The following is a 14,821-nucleotide window of genomic DNA, read 5'->3' on the forward strand; positions in this document are numbered from 1 at the left end:
CCGGCTCCATCCCGGGAGCCGAGCCTTTGAAACAGGCCCGCGTCCCACTCCTCAGCCTGTGGCCAGGCCGCTCGGAGTGTGGCCCGGGATCCCGAGTGACGCCGCGTGCGTCACGGGGCTGCAGGTGAGGCGCGGGGCGCTGACCCCTCCGCTGTGTCTTGCAGTACGAGATGTACACCATCGAGCGGAACGCGGAGCGGACGGCCACCGCGGGGAGGCTGCTGTATGACATGTGAGTGCGCTGGAAGGACAGCAGCTCCTGCTGCACGGGGTCTCTGGGGCAGCTTTTGTTTCTGTGAAGTGGGAGTTGGGAAGTGGGGGCGATCGTCAGGTACCCAGAGCTTGCCCAGTGATGACGCTAGGTCTTCCTTTAATTTCTGGCATGCCTTTTGTAGAGAAGTCTTTTTATCCTTATGTTGTATTGTTAAAACTCCTATCTGGGACTTCATTTTTGGGGGGAATAATACATGCTCATTGCAAACGTTAAAACGATATTTAAGTAACTGAGAATAAAAAGTGAAAGTCCTTCCTAAACTCAGCCAGTGTGTTAACAAGTCATAGGGATTAATATGACTTTGGGAGGGCTTACAAAAGAGAGATCGTACTGTCAGTTCTGAAACTTCTTTTCTTCACCCATTGTCAAGGAACCCCTTCCAGGTTTTTCAGGCCTTTAGCATTTCATAACCACATATTTTTTGGTGGATATTTAGATAGTTTCTAGTTATTTGAAATGATGTTCAGTATGGTAGTTTGTACGCATATTTTGGTGTTTCCCTGTGAAAAGAGATTTTAAGGTATATATTGTCACACTGTAGTTAAAAGATATACTTATGAAATGTTTTGGTCTGCTATCAAGTTACTGTCTGAAAAGGATTATCCCAGCATGTATTTCCACTCTGTTTCCCAGGGTGATTTTTAGCTCGTGGGCTCAAGTGATCCTCCTGCCTTAGCCTACTGAGTAGCTGGCCCTCCAGGCATTCATCACCATCCCTGGTTTTTCGGTCTCCTTAATTCTTGTATTCTCCTTAATTCTTGCCACTACATAAGAAAATATGTTGTCTTGCTGTTTGGATTTTTAAATTTTTACTACTTAATCTTCATATAAATAGTAATGGCAAATGAGTATCATTTGAACTGTTCTTGTTGGCTGTTTGTATTTTATGATTTGAATTTGCCTATTTTTTTTTTCCTTTGGGGTAGTTCGTTTCATTCTTGATTTTTAGTTCTTTATGTATTAGGGTTGCTTGTGTTTTCACTTATAAAAAACCTTTAAAAACTTATAAGTATTCTCATTTTTCTAAATCAATTAGTTTTTACTTTTGTAATTTTATTTTGGTTTATCTTGACATCTAAATGTTCATGTAGAATAAAGAAGTTTTTTTTTCTTCAAATGCTAATATTCTTTTGGGTTACTGTACAGTCTGAATTTTAATTTAATAAATTCATTTTAAAAATAGGTTTGTGAATTTCCCAGACCAGCCCGTGGTATGGAGAGAAATCAGCATTATTACATCAGCATTAAGGAATGATTCACAGGATAAACAAACCCAGTTTTTAAGAAGTAAGAATGGAGTAATATCTTAACTCTATATAAATTACTATTTCTGGAATACCAGATCATAGTCAGAAACTTAGCTAAAAAGTCTTGCCTGTGGTGTTTGTACCCATATGTATGTTTTATTCTTGGCAACTGAAGTCTGTAATACTGTCACTTGGCCCCTTGAGCATTTGCTTTGAAACCTGCAAGCTTCCTTAAAGGATGTGGACCTATGAGTGAGGCCAGGCAATTGAATATATTAGTAACATATTTTACAATAGCTAGAAAGCATCTGTAAATAAACCAAATCTCCACAAAATAGAAGAGAAACTTTCCTAATTTTTCTTTTTCTTTAAACTGTGTTGGTTGCTATAGCAATCAAAGATTAAAAATTCTGATTAGACTAGAAGGTAGCTAAGTTGGCTCATTTCAATTTAAACAAATGCCTGCTCTTTATCTTAACCTACAACAAGCAGTGTTGAGACTCTTCACTTCACACACAACTTTCCAGTAAGGGCTCTAAATGTTTTATGATTACTCAGCTGACAGCTTGTGTCAAATATCATGAAATTCAAAAACCTGCCAGGCTATCGGTAAAACCTGATCACAGTGATTATTTACTATTCCTTACATGAAAATGCCTTCTTTACCACTTTTGCTTTAATATTTTCTGAAAGAATTCTAAAGGTGAAACGTGTTATGTACAGGTTTATTTGAAACTCTTCCTGGCCGCATCCAGTGTGAAATGTTATTAAAGGTCACGGAACAATGCTTCAATACGCTGGAAAGATCAGAAATGTTACTCCTGCTTTTGAGGCGCTTCCCTGAAACAGTTGTGCAACATGGGGTAAGAATGCTTTTCCTTCTTTTAAGAGCAAATAAAATTGATTATCAGTGGGTTCATTAGTATGGTTAGGAGCTCTAGTGTGTATGATTCTAAAACAGAGAACCTGGAGCCCTGGGTTATATTGAATTTATATCAGGACATTCTTTGTCAGTAAAGCTAAGAAGACAGCATTATTATCAAGTGCTGATTGTGCATTTCCAGGAGAAATGTCATATGGCTATAAGGAAATAATCACCAAACTCTGACTGTAGTATTTATTTGCAATCTATAGATTTTAAAATAAAAAATCCTTTTCCTTTGTATTTGACAGTGTGTTTGAGTTTAAATGAGAGCTGCAGATTGCGGTCTTCCCTTAAGGACACTACTCATTGGGATTTTGGTCTACCTTAATCCAGTATGACCTCATCTTTTTTTCTTTTTTTCTTTTTTTTTTTTTTTTTTTTTTTTTTTTTTTTTTTTTGGTACTGGGGATCAAACTCGGGACCTTGCCACTTGCGAGGCAGGCGGCGGAACCACTGAGCTAAATCCCCAGCCTCTAATATGACCTCATCTTAACCAGTTGTATTTACAAAGGCACTATTTTTTATAAAAGTAAAACATATAATTAAACTTAATGATATTTGAGCTAGTGGAAGACTGTATATTTGACAGTGGTTCCATAAGATTGTACCAGCTGGCGACAGTGGAGCCATTTTAGTGTAAGTAAACTCCGTGATGATTATGCAATGATGAAGTTGCCCAAAGACACATTTTCCAGTACTACCCTCATTGTTAAGTAGTACATGACTGTGGTTCTCAGTGGACAAGAATTTGGAGGACACCATTCAAGCCATTATACTTCAGATCATTACTCTGACTTTTTACCTTCTGTGTAATATCTTTTACATTGTTTTACCCCTACCACAGATATGCCTATATGATTCAAGGAAGGTAATACAGACATCTTGGTAGAATTTTGATAAATAACTTTCTGTTACATTAGGGCATCAGTGATGGAAAGGTGACCTTAAAACTCAGATATTTCTGGCCAGTTCTTCCCAAACTATATGACTGGTAACTCCTGGGAACTCTTGAGAGTGATATTTTGTCACATATATCTTGATGCAAGAAAACGTCAGTTTCCACATTTCTTAGAAAAATCTCTCTGTTTAGATTATTCTAGTTTCAGTACTTTCCTGAAATTGTAGAAACTTTATTAATATCTTAATTTTGCTAGTTCAAAGGAGAATAAAGCAGGACCAAAGTGGTCAGTTTGGTGAACTTGGACTCCCAGTCTGTGTTGTGGATGCATAGAGACATTTTTTAGTCTTTGAAGTGTGATTTTTTTTTTCTCAAAGACATTTGGTTATATAAACTGCATGATACATAGGAAAAATATATTTATATAATGTTATTATCTTAAACTGTATGTATTTAAATGATTACTTTTATCTTGAAACAGTTTGGCCTTGGGGAGGTCCTTTTAGAAGCTGAAACTCTTGAAGAACAAGAGTCACCTGTTAATTGCTTTAGAAAATTATTTGGTAAGAAAAATCATATTTTGTATTTCTGCGAAGTCGAATATGATAAGATTATTTGCAGGAGTAAAGGAGCTCTTTGTATTATGAAATTTAGATCCTTGTTTATCTTTGCAGTTCAGAAAGATCGTTAATAACTTCAAAACCTTTATCTCGCAATATTTTATACCTCTGAAAGCGTGAATAGCAACATAGATAAATAAGCAGCACTCACCCAGGGAAGCTACCACTTGTGTAAGCACTACACCCTTACCCCGGTGACACATCTGCTTTTGGGCTTCCTCGCTGCCTCCTGCCACTTGTACCGCTTCCCATGGCAGTCTTCAGATAAATGTGACATAAGGGATCTCCCCAAAATATTTTAGAGGCTACATTAAGTGAATTCTGAAATGAATTTTGTTTTGCCAGAACCCTACAGTAGACGACCTGATCATTTTATTTTTCTTATTTTTCCCTTCAACAGTTTGTGATGTACTTCCTCTCATAATTAACAACCACGATGTTCGATTGCCTGCCAATTTGCTATATAAATACTTGAACAAAGCAGCTGAATTTTATATCAACTATGTCACTAGGTCTGCTCAAATAGAAAATCAGCATCAAGGTAAGTGGGAATATCCTGTAATCTTATTTAGGCTTTAGTAAAATTGCTGACTGAAATCCCTCATTCTCATTATTCTTCTCTAGATGCCTACAGTTGGATACTGTAGTTTTTCTTAAAGATTTTACCTAAAAAAATAAAATACTGTAGTTACAACATGAAACTTTCTTCTGGAACAGTTTAGTGCACTAAACTTCATAGGTACCGCAGTTTAAAGTTCGGTTTTTGCTTAGTCCAGTACCCAGATGTTTACAGTCACATGTTGCTTAATGAGGGGAGGCATTCTGAGAAGTACACTGGTGGACAGTTCCACACTCCTGGATGGTGCAGCCTGCTCTACACCTCAGCTGCATGACTTGGCCCTAGTGCTCTTAGGCCGCATGCCTGTACAACATGTTACTATACTAACTACTGTAGGCAGTGATACACAGTGCTAAATATGTGTGTATCTAGCATGCCCAAACAGAAAAGGTACAGTGAAAACACACTATAAAAAACAAAAAATAGTCTACCTGTTCAGGGTACTAACATGAATGCAGCTCGAGTTCCTCATGACTTTGAAAACCTACGACATTCCCATACATGCATGTGAGCTTTATCAACACTTAAGCATAGGCTACACCACATTTATAAGAACAAGGTTTTTCTTTCTTCAGTAGTAAATTAACCTTCACTTATTGTAACTTTTTCACTTTATCAAATTTTTATCTTTTGACTCCTTTAACATTTAGGCTAAAATAATAAATACATTGCACACAAAAATATTTTCTTTGTATCTTTAAGATACACACACATTAGCATTGGCTACCTGGCCAGGATCTGATCTTTAATATCACTATCTCCACCTGGTTCCATTGGAAAGTCTCTAGGTCGGTAACATACACAGAGCTTCCAGCTCTTGTGATGACAAAGCCTTCCAGGATCCTCCGGATGGGCCCTTCTGAGACTTCCTGAGCAGGTGTCTGTTCAGAATATATTGTGGTGTTTGTCCCCTCTCCCACTTCTTTCTGTCATAGATCTGTTTGTCAGCAGAAATTGTACCATGAACTTTCCATTAATGAAAACCTTTCCATTAATGAAAAATATGGGTCCATATTTTCAAACTCTTTTGGGAGCTTGCTGGAAATTGCAAAAGCTGATGCTAAACCCATCATTGTGAATGTTTTGGGGAGTTCTTTTACTACTGCATGTTCCTTTGTTCTTGTGTCTTGTTCATCTCTGTTTATTAGGCCATAGGAATTTTCAGCTTTGTTATAATCTTTGGGACCACCATTGTATAAGCAGTCCTTCATTGATAGAAACATTGTTATAAATTATGCAGTGCACAGCTGTAATATGTTGGAGTCTGTGAGTCTACTTTTTTTTTTTTTGGTACCGGGCCTTGAATTCGGGTCCTTGCACTTGCAAGGCAGGCCACCGAACTGCTGAGCTAAGCTAAATCCCTGGCCTTGTACTTTTTCTTTTGAATGAGGGGTAAGGGTTTTTCTTTCTCTTTCAAGTACTACATAAATAATGACTAGTGATGTTAATTGTAGGCTACTTTTTTCTCACATCTCAGGTGCCCAAGATGCATCGGATTTAATGTCACCCAGCAAACGTAGCTCCCAGAAGTATGTAATAGAAGGACTGACTGAAAAATCATCCCAGATTGTGGACCCTTGGGAGAGGTTGTTTAAGATTTTGAATGTTGTTGGAATGAGATGTGAATGGCAGATGGATAAAGGAAGACGGTAATAAATACTTTTTTTCAAGAATTGCCTGTCAAATCTTTAGATTATATGATTTCAGTATCCTTGTAAAATCAAAAACATTTTTTTAAACCAATATAATCTTAAGTGCATTTCTCTTTGGAAAGATTTTATGACAATATTTATTCAAAAGAGGGTGGCTTTTCACTTTATCAGAAGATTCTTAACTGAAGCATGAATACATAAGATGATACTGGCTGAGGATTTACCTCAGTGGCACCATGCCTGCCTCACAAGCACAAGAGGTCCGGAGTTCGATTCCAGGTACAAAAAAATTATCGAGGATCCCATAAGATGGCACTGCATTTGAAGCCCTCCTTGGTAGTTCAGAAAAAGAAGGCGTTACTTGGCATGTTTCTGTCATGAATCTTGGGCTCTTCGTTGCCCTACTTCAGAAGGAGAAATTTGCCATTCACATGCAGACAATAAAGAATTTTAATATGAATAAGCACTTCTCAAAAGAAATTCAAATGGCCAACTAATTTATGAAAAAATGATTAACTTCATTAGTCTTTATGGAAATGCAAGTGAATGTCATTGTCTCGATGCCAGTTAGAATAATAATATCAAAAAGACAAAAAATAGCATGCTGGTGAGGGTGTAGAGAAAAAGAAAGATTTTTGCACTGTTGTACCACCACTATGGAAAACAGTAAGGAGGTTGCTCAAGAATACATCCACTGTGTGATCCAAGTCTCCCACCTCTGGGTGCATATGCAGAGGGCATGATACAGCACATCAGGCACCTTCATGTCCATGCTTATGGCTGCACTATTCGCAGTAGCTAAGATATGGTATCAGTCTAGATGTCCACCAATAGAGACAGAAAATTCAGCCATAAGGAAGAGTGAAATCATTTGTGGTAAAACGATTCAAACCGGAGTACATTGTGTGAACTAAGACTCAGAAAGACAAATTCCAAATGTTATTTCTTATATGTGAATTTTTTTTTTTTTAAGTTAGAATGTAGAAGTACTAGAGGCTAGAAAAGGTCAGGTTGGAGAATAATGGAGGTTAGATAACAGACACCTAAACATAGTTCGATAGAAATAAGTTCTGATGGGGCCGGGGGTTTAGCTCAGTAAGTACTAGAGGCTAGAAAAGGTCAGGTTGGAGAATAATGGAGGTTAGATAACAGACACCTAAACATAGTTCGATAGAAATAAGTTCTGATGGGGCCGGGGGTTTAGCTCAGTGGTTCTGGCACCTGCCTTGCAAGTGCAAGGACCCAAGTTCGATCCCTGGTGCCAAAAAAAAAAGAACAAAGAAATAAGTTCTGATGTATAGAGCAGTGGGGTACTATCATTCACAATCACTCTTTTGTGTGTGTGATGTTTGGAATCTGGCCTAGGGCCTTGTGCATGATAAGCAAGTGTTCTAGTCAGCCATGCCTGAGCCCCACAATAAATCATTATCTATTTCATGAGTAACTAGGAGAGAGGAGCTTGAAGTCTCCTAACGTGAAATACTGAAAAGAAGATGGACTTAAGTATCCTGGTATGATCAGTATGTATTGTATAGACTTAACTGAAATGTCACAGTGTACTTTAAACATGTACAGTTATGACATGTTAATAAAAAGTGATTAAAATATTTAAGGAGATGGAAATTTTAACTACCCTGATTCGATCAGGGAACACTATACATGTATATTGAATGACCACATTGTAACACATAAATTTGTGCAATTAAAATGATTTTGTTTTTAAGACCAGGGATTTAGCTCAGTGGTACTGTGCCTACTTTGCAAGCACAAGGTCCTGAGTTTGATCCCCAGTATACCCCACCAAAAAAGAGATATTTAAAAGTTTAGTTTCAAAAAGTCATAAATGCTTAGAGCTGCATTTGGTAAATGTAGATTGTATCAGAACTTTTCTTTAGAACTTTTGCTGAAAGGCCCAGATGTTTGACTTAAGTTGTATCCTCCTTTCTCTTGCAGAAGCTATAGTGATATATTGCATAGGATGAAGGATCTCTGCAGATACATGAACAACTTCGATAATGAAGCACACGCAAAATATAAAAACCAAGTGGTTTATTCCACTATGTTGGTCTTCTTTAAGAATGCATTCCAGTATGTCAACAGCATACAGCCATCTCTCTTCCAAGGTTGGTTTACAACTCTTAGAAATACGGATTCAGTGAGGCTGGTAGAGGGGACAAAAGTGCTCTGACCATTGGTACTAGTGCTCTGTTCTTTGTAGGTGATGATTTAGTTTGGTTGAACTTGGTAGTTTTTATGTAAGAACATTTTCATTAAAATTCCCATATATAAGGCAACTCTGGTACCATGAAACTGAATGCAGATATTGAATGCCACTATTTTGAAAAAAAAGTTGTAAAAAAATTTTGAGGGAGAGTTAAATCCTCAGTACCAAAAAAAATTTTTTGAAGTATATTTTTACAAAGATGTGATAACAGGCAAAGGTTTAAGTAAAATAAAGTATGTTATGCACATATTTAATGCATGTATATAGTGTGAATATATATCCTAAAAAGTCTCAAAAACGGTTAAGAGGGTGAAATCACCCACGAGCCTTTCAAATTTGTGTATTGCCTTATAATTTTCCATATATTTAGGTTACATTTGGTATTTATAACCATAATATACATATAATTTTGTAGTCTTTTTATGATAATTTATGATTTTGTGGTCATTATAAAAAAATTACAGATACTTGAGAACAAATACATTTATTTTCACCACTGAGCAAGAACATTTGCTAATAGTTTGGTACACATCTATGCAGTCTTTTTCCCCTTATACATGTATAGTTGTTTACCCACTTGGGATCACACTGAACATATTTTTGATGAGTTTTATTGTCATGTTGACAGTTGACCACCTTTTTGCTGATACTGAGTATTCTTTTTCTTTCTGCATTTCTGATGTTGCTTTCTGGTCATCCATAGGACCTAATGCTCCAAACCAAGTTCCGCTGGTCCTTCTTGAAGATGTATCAAATGTATATGGTGATGTGGAAATTGATCGTAATAAACACATTCATAAAAAGAGGAAACTAGCTGAGGGAAGAGAAAAAACCATGGTAATCCTTTTAGATATAATTATAAACATTTTTATGGTTTGCTAGGGAAGAATTTTGTAAAATATGGTTTTACAGATAAATGGATAAAGTGTTGGACTTCATGCCATATATAAGACCAGGGATTTGGCTTAGTGATTCTGCTGCCTGCCTTGTAAGTGCAAGGGCCTGAGGTTGATCCCTGGAACCAAAAAAAAAAAAAATTATGCCATATAATTACTGAAGGGAGTGGATCTCACTGGAGGCAATTTTGCCCTGTAGGGGACATTTTACAATGACTAGAGACATTTTGTTTTGTCACATCCCTGCTCTTGGTGGTGAGCGGTTGCTAATTCACATCTAGTAACGTGAGGTTGGAGACGGTGCCAGATGCCCAACCCTTGGGGCACAAGGTGGAAAAGCTCTCATATAATTACCTGGCTGTGTTTTGACTGGATGGCATCAATTAAATTTATTGAGAAGGCCAGAACCCCATTGGATACCTGCAGCAGGCTCCCGTGGTGGTGCCAGCCTCAGAATGGACAGGGTTGAGGCGTGCCGGGTATCCCAAACCACGTGAGGTGCAGGAGGACTTTCAGGAAGCTGAGTCTTGGAGTCTGGAAGGCTGTGGGATTGTCATTGGGGTTGGGAGGTAGATTTTGATGAGGGGGGACATTTTATACAAAGATAAGAATGATTAGAGAATGTAAAGAACCATCAGTCTTCTCACTTGGCTGAGCAGTGAGCCTGTACAGGACAGTTAGTATCTTTCAATAAAATCCTTAGTGGAGACTCAAGAGGACACAAACGTGGAGATTCTCCAGTTTAATAATACTTTTAGCTGTGCAGCCCAGATGGCCTTCATTGTGGCTTCTCAGCCCTGCCATTGTCAATGAAAAACATCTAGAAGTAATGTATGAACAACTGGTGTGGTCATGTTGCAATAAAACTTTACTTGTAAGCCTAAAGATCATAGTTTACTAATCCCTGCCCTAATTGAAATCCCTAGGGGGAGTCAGGAGCCTCAGCCACTTCTTGTCCTTTCTCCTCCCTGTTTTCAGCACTCTTACTCCCTTTTTATTCCTTGGGTAGCATTTTACTGTACCCTAAGTGTGATGAGAGATGTGCATTAAGAGGATACTAATTTGACATGTGGAGGCTCTATAATGCAGGATGGATTAGAGCCAGGAAGACATGGAGCTGTTCTGAGTGTGTGTGTGTGTGTGAGTGTGTGTGTGTGTGTAAACCTCCTCCCCAAAATGCATGCATGCACAGTTTTGGAGCTTATTTCGGTATGTGACAAGATGCTTTGAAACCCCACTGTGAATCCCAAGTTGAGAATTCTTACCAGGCTCTCTTAGATTCTCTCTACCCACTCTTCTTGCCAGACATTTTGTTCATGAACTCTTCTGCTTGCAAACAGTTCTGTTCACAACAGAAGCATTCAGCAAAATGTTGCTTCCATTTGCGAACTCTGTGTAGGTTGATGAACACACCTGCACCCATCTTCCTCAGAATCGTGGAATTTAAGCTTGCCAACTGAGGTACCACTTTATCTCTAATCTTCTGATTATCCAGAAATTCCATATGAAGACCTAGACATGCCTTTCTTCCATTTAGATAAGCATGTTGGGTATTAATAGTTTTAACCAAAAGTAATACTGTGTCCTTGTATAATTCCAAATATGTAACATAGCCCCAATGCACCAGCTTCTTATCACTACCTCTGTAGATCATTCTCCTTTCTAGGCAATCAGAGTTGTCATTCTAGCTCCCTGCTTTCTTCCTTGCTCCTTAAGCGTCTTTTCTAGCTGGCCACCAGGGTGACCTTTCGAAATGTGAATCAGACATTGCTTTCTTGCTGTGCAGTGTCTGCCAGCTTCCTGTCACACTTAGGCTGAAACCCAGAGCTTACAGAGCACTCTTGAGCAGGCCCTTCTGGCTGCAGACATTCAGGTCTCAGTGCAGTTCTTCTGCTCCGAGCCCAGGCCTGCCTCTCGGTTTCTGCCCTTGTCTAAACTGCTCTGTGGAGGGAGTGCTTTTCCCTCAGATCTGCCAGCCAGGCTACGTCCTTGCCATTCAGGTCCCAGCCCAAATGTTTCTCCCTCTGGGCCTTCTAATAAAGTCACTGCCCAGTGTTTTCTTTTTATTACTTCATTTTAATTCTCTACCCTCACTGTTGTCTGTTCTTGTTCATTTGTTAACAGTTTCCTGTCTGTCTCGCTTCACTGGAGTACAAGCTCCTTGGAAGCAGGGACTTTGTCTGTCTTGTCTGTCACTGTGCCCTGGACATCTGAACAGTGCCTGAGCCATAGCAATGGCAGTGCCTGCGCCATGGTGGGCGTTCAGCGAGCATCTGGTGAGGGAGTGGATCCCATCGATCCCTCTCGGGTTGGTGCGCAGGCCGTGGGATCTCGAGGAACCTCCTGAGCATCTCCTCTTCCTTCCGTCTTCTGCCTGTCACGTGCTTCTCTGCCAGCCCGACTCTCATCCTCTGGCCTTCCAACCCGTCTGAGATTTCTGTCCATTTGTATTTTCATTCTCTTAGCAGATTTCATCCTGGTTTTTATTCCATTTCCATCCTAATCTGCCTCCACCTGATGCAGATCCACCCAGGTCTGTTCTGTCACAGCACAGGACAGCCTGATGGCCTGTAAACTCTGTTTGCAGATGTGTCTGCTGTGCTCATGGTTTTGTTTTTGTTCTATAAATCACTTAGCATACAGGAATTAGAAACATAACATTTCTCCTGATAATCCAGATTTCTTTTCTTTTTTTTTTTTCTTTTTGGTACCACGGATTGAACTCTGGCCCTTGCGCTTACAAGGCAGGCCCCAAAACCGCTGAGCTAAATCCCCGGCCCAATACTCCAGATTTATGACTTTCCCTTTTACAGTGGCTGGGGTGGTGGCCCACGCGGGAGTTGGATGTGGCCGCCCATGTTAGAGAGGCTCATGTGCCTGGCCAGGTGGCTGGGGCGGTGGCCATCCTCTCCAGTGGACAGTCTGTTCCCACGTGGCACATGCTTGTGTATGTTCTACCAGTTGCACTGTTGTTCAGATCACCCCTCCTCAGAGCTTCAAAGTAGGTTTATGCATTTCAAAATTGATTTCTCCAAATTTTACCAACTCTTTGTAATGCCCCATGGTTCCCCCACATCTGGGGTCCTTTCATAAATTCCTAACCTCATTTGAGAAACAGAAATGCTTTGTGTAGGCTGCAACACTAAAAGATACACTATCCATGTTAGTGTGTAATAGTAGATTGCCACTGTTTGGCACAGAACAGGGCTCTGATGAAATGGGGTACTTGACAGATGAGTGTTGGTTGTGCAAGAGCAAGAGTGTGTGTCATTCATTCCCAGGGGAAAACAGGCAGGGTAGGGTAGAGCCCCCACCCAGGCACAGGGAACAGCGGGATACTGGGCTCTGACCTCAAAGGGGAGGGCTGGCCATGGGGGCAGACACTGAGGGCAGACTGCCTGTCTCATGTGAGATGGACTCAGGGGACAGAGCTTCTAGCTAGCGTATTTCTATGTATTTCAGAAGGATTTTAGTGCAGTAAAAGTCTGTAGGAATGATTTGGGGTTTTGAGATAATAAAACAGTAAGAGGAATAGAAGAGTCAAAACATTCTTAACTAAATCATCAGTGAATTATCCAGCTGGTTCATTGCTCTTGCATTTGGACATTGTGTCTGGTCGCATCTTCGCTTTTCTTTGGCTTGTCTGACTTGATGTGAAAGCAAGCAGAGTGAAAAGAGTTACTTCTCCAGCGCTGTGTCCTGTGGAATCCACTGCACAATAAGCTGTTCTTTGGAAGCAGATTAAATAGTACCACATATTGGAGTACAAAAGTAATCTATAAAGCAAATGCTACTTAAGTTCTATCTCTCCAGCTAAGAATCTCATTCTTGGCTTTTACACTGATTTGGCTTTGTTGATGATTAGAAGTTGTTGGAAAATAAAACTCATCTGAAAAACAATAAACAAGTAATAATTGAATGTATGATTTGCTTTTCAAAACGAAATTCAAAAATGAATTATAGTCATGGTATATTTTAATATAAAACCTACAATAGGAAGAACTAGCAGCAATAAATAAACATTGCAGTATATGACTATAACTTTAATTGGGTTCTTTGCATTCTTTAAGCAGAGTTCAGATGATGAAGATTGTTCAGCAAAAGGAAGAAACCGTCACATTATAGTCAATAAAGCAGAGCTCGCTAACTCCGTTGAGGTGTTAGAAAGCTTTAAGTTGGCCAGGGAGAGCTGGGAGTTGCTCTATTCCCTAGAATTTCTTGACAAAGGTAAGACTGTTCTTGTCATATCAGTGTTTAAATTTTTATGTAAAATCATTACGCTAAAACAGTTTTATGCCACTCAAAATGTGAAGTCTCTTATGGCTAATTAGACTGACTATATTTTATAATCTTTTTGAGTGAGAAACATAGTTAATATTCAAATAGCTGTTTACTTATCTCCTTCTCTGGGGATGAAGTTTGAGGGAATTTTTTGGTCTTTTCAAGATTTGTAATCCTGGACTTCTGTTTTTTTTAATTGTTCTCATGCATAATGTGTCCAAGAGCACCGTTGCCTGGAACACACGAAGTCCAAAAGCTGCAGAAAGCCTCTTCTATTAGTATAGACATAAAACTAGAGGGGGTTTTATCTGCATGATATGGAAGCCTAGAGATTGCTAGCTCTGCTGACTGTCACTCATTTGGGATGTTACAGTCCAGGCCCATTGCCTTGTCGTGAGCTAGTGGACACTCATCCCTTGACCTGTCACATGCCCAGGAGCCTTTGGCCAGATGTGTCGGGTCATGTTTTCCAATAAACTTAGCATCGTTCCTTTCTTCTCTGTTGCGCCTAGAATTTATGAATGTGTGTGTAACTGTTTTAGAAATTTTTGTTTCCTTTTTCAAATTAACTTTTTAAAAAAATAAGATCTGTTAGTGTCTTTGTGTGTTTCTAATTTTAACTCTGTAAATATACAATGGAAACTTTACTGAAGAGAGAAAAGTAGTTTTAAAGATAAATGAGGCAATCGTTAAAAAAAAGCACAGTTCTTGGTGGACGATATAAATGTGTTTATAAAAATATTGTTTGTGTGTTAATGGTATTAGGCTCTACTTTAGAGTGACATTCTGAACATTGTTTTAAAAATTGGAATCGTAATTTTACTCTGCATCTTTTCATAATTTGTCTCTGCCTCTTGCTGGGCTTGTTAGGTTTTTTGTTTTTGTTTTCATTTTCCTGCTTCTGCATTATATATTTTTAATGAATTTATTTTAATTCTCACCCAGAATTTACAAGAATTTGCTTGGCATGGAAAACAGATACTTGGCTGTGGTTAAGAATCTTTCTCACCGATATGATCATCTATCAGGTAGAGTGATAACACCTTTTGGGTATCTGTGTGTCCAGAAGATGATGACTGCTTAGAACCAGCTTTTAAGCAGTGGTTTTGAACTCACGGAGGTTCTCCTGCCTCCGCCCCCTGAGTGCTGGGATTACAGGCGTGCACCACCATCCCTGGCTAAGCT

General features: G+C 39.1%; 1 protein-coding gene across 15 annotated transcripts in view; it reads left to right on the plus strand.

Annotated features, from left to right (window-relative positions):
- Positions 1–104: 104 nt before the first annotated feature.
- Positions 105–14,821, plus strand: part of Ints10 (integrator complex subunit 10) — a 28,288-nt gene continuing 13,571 nt past the window's right edge. For 3 of the 15 annotated variants that reach the window (XM_010624815.3, XM_010624807.3, XM_010624862.3), the window contains exons 1-10: positions 109–232; positions 1,458–1,561; positions 2,245–2,384; positions 3,826–3,907; positions 4,365–4,505; positions 6,061–6,232; positions 8,189–8,358; positions 9,163–9,296; positions 13,426–13,582; positions 14,582–14,664. In XM_010624815.3, the coding sequence (XP_010623117.1) occupies positions 171–232; positions 1,458–1,561; positions 2,245–2,384; positions 3,826–3,907; positions 4,365–4,505; positions 6,061–6,232; positions 8,189–8,358; positions 9,163–9,296; positions 13,426–13,582; positions 14,582–14,664 (1,245 nt within the window). In that variant the 5' untranslated portion in view covers positions 109–170. Of the gene's footprint in view, positions 233–1,457; positions 1,562–2,244; positions 2,385–3,825; positions 3,908–4,364; positions 4,506–6,060; positions 6,233–8,188; positions 8,359–9,162; positions 9,297–13,425; positions 13,583–14,581; positions 14,665–14,821 lie in introns of all 15 variants that reach the window. The other 12 variants (XM_010624824.3, XM_033765464.1, XM_033765467.1 and 9 more) reach the window with 10 other exon arrangements.

The sequence above is a fragment of the Fukomys damarensis genome, unplaced genomic scaffold, assembly GCF_012274545.1.
Source record: "Fukomys damarensis isolate Sample0158 unplaced genomic scaffold, DMR_v1.0_HiC HiC_scaffold_18, whole genome shotgun sequence".
NCBI lineage: Eukaryota > Metazoa > Chordata > Mammalia > Rodentia > Bathyergidae > Fukomys > Fukomys damarensis.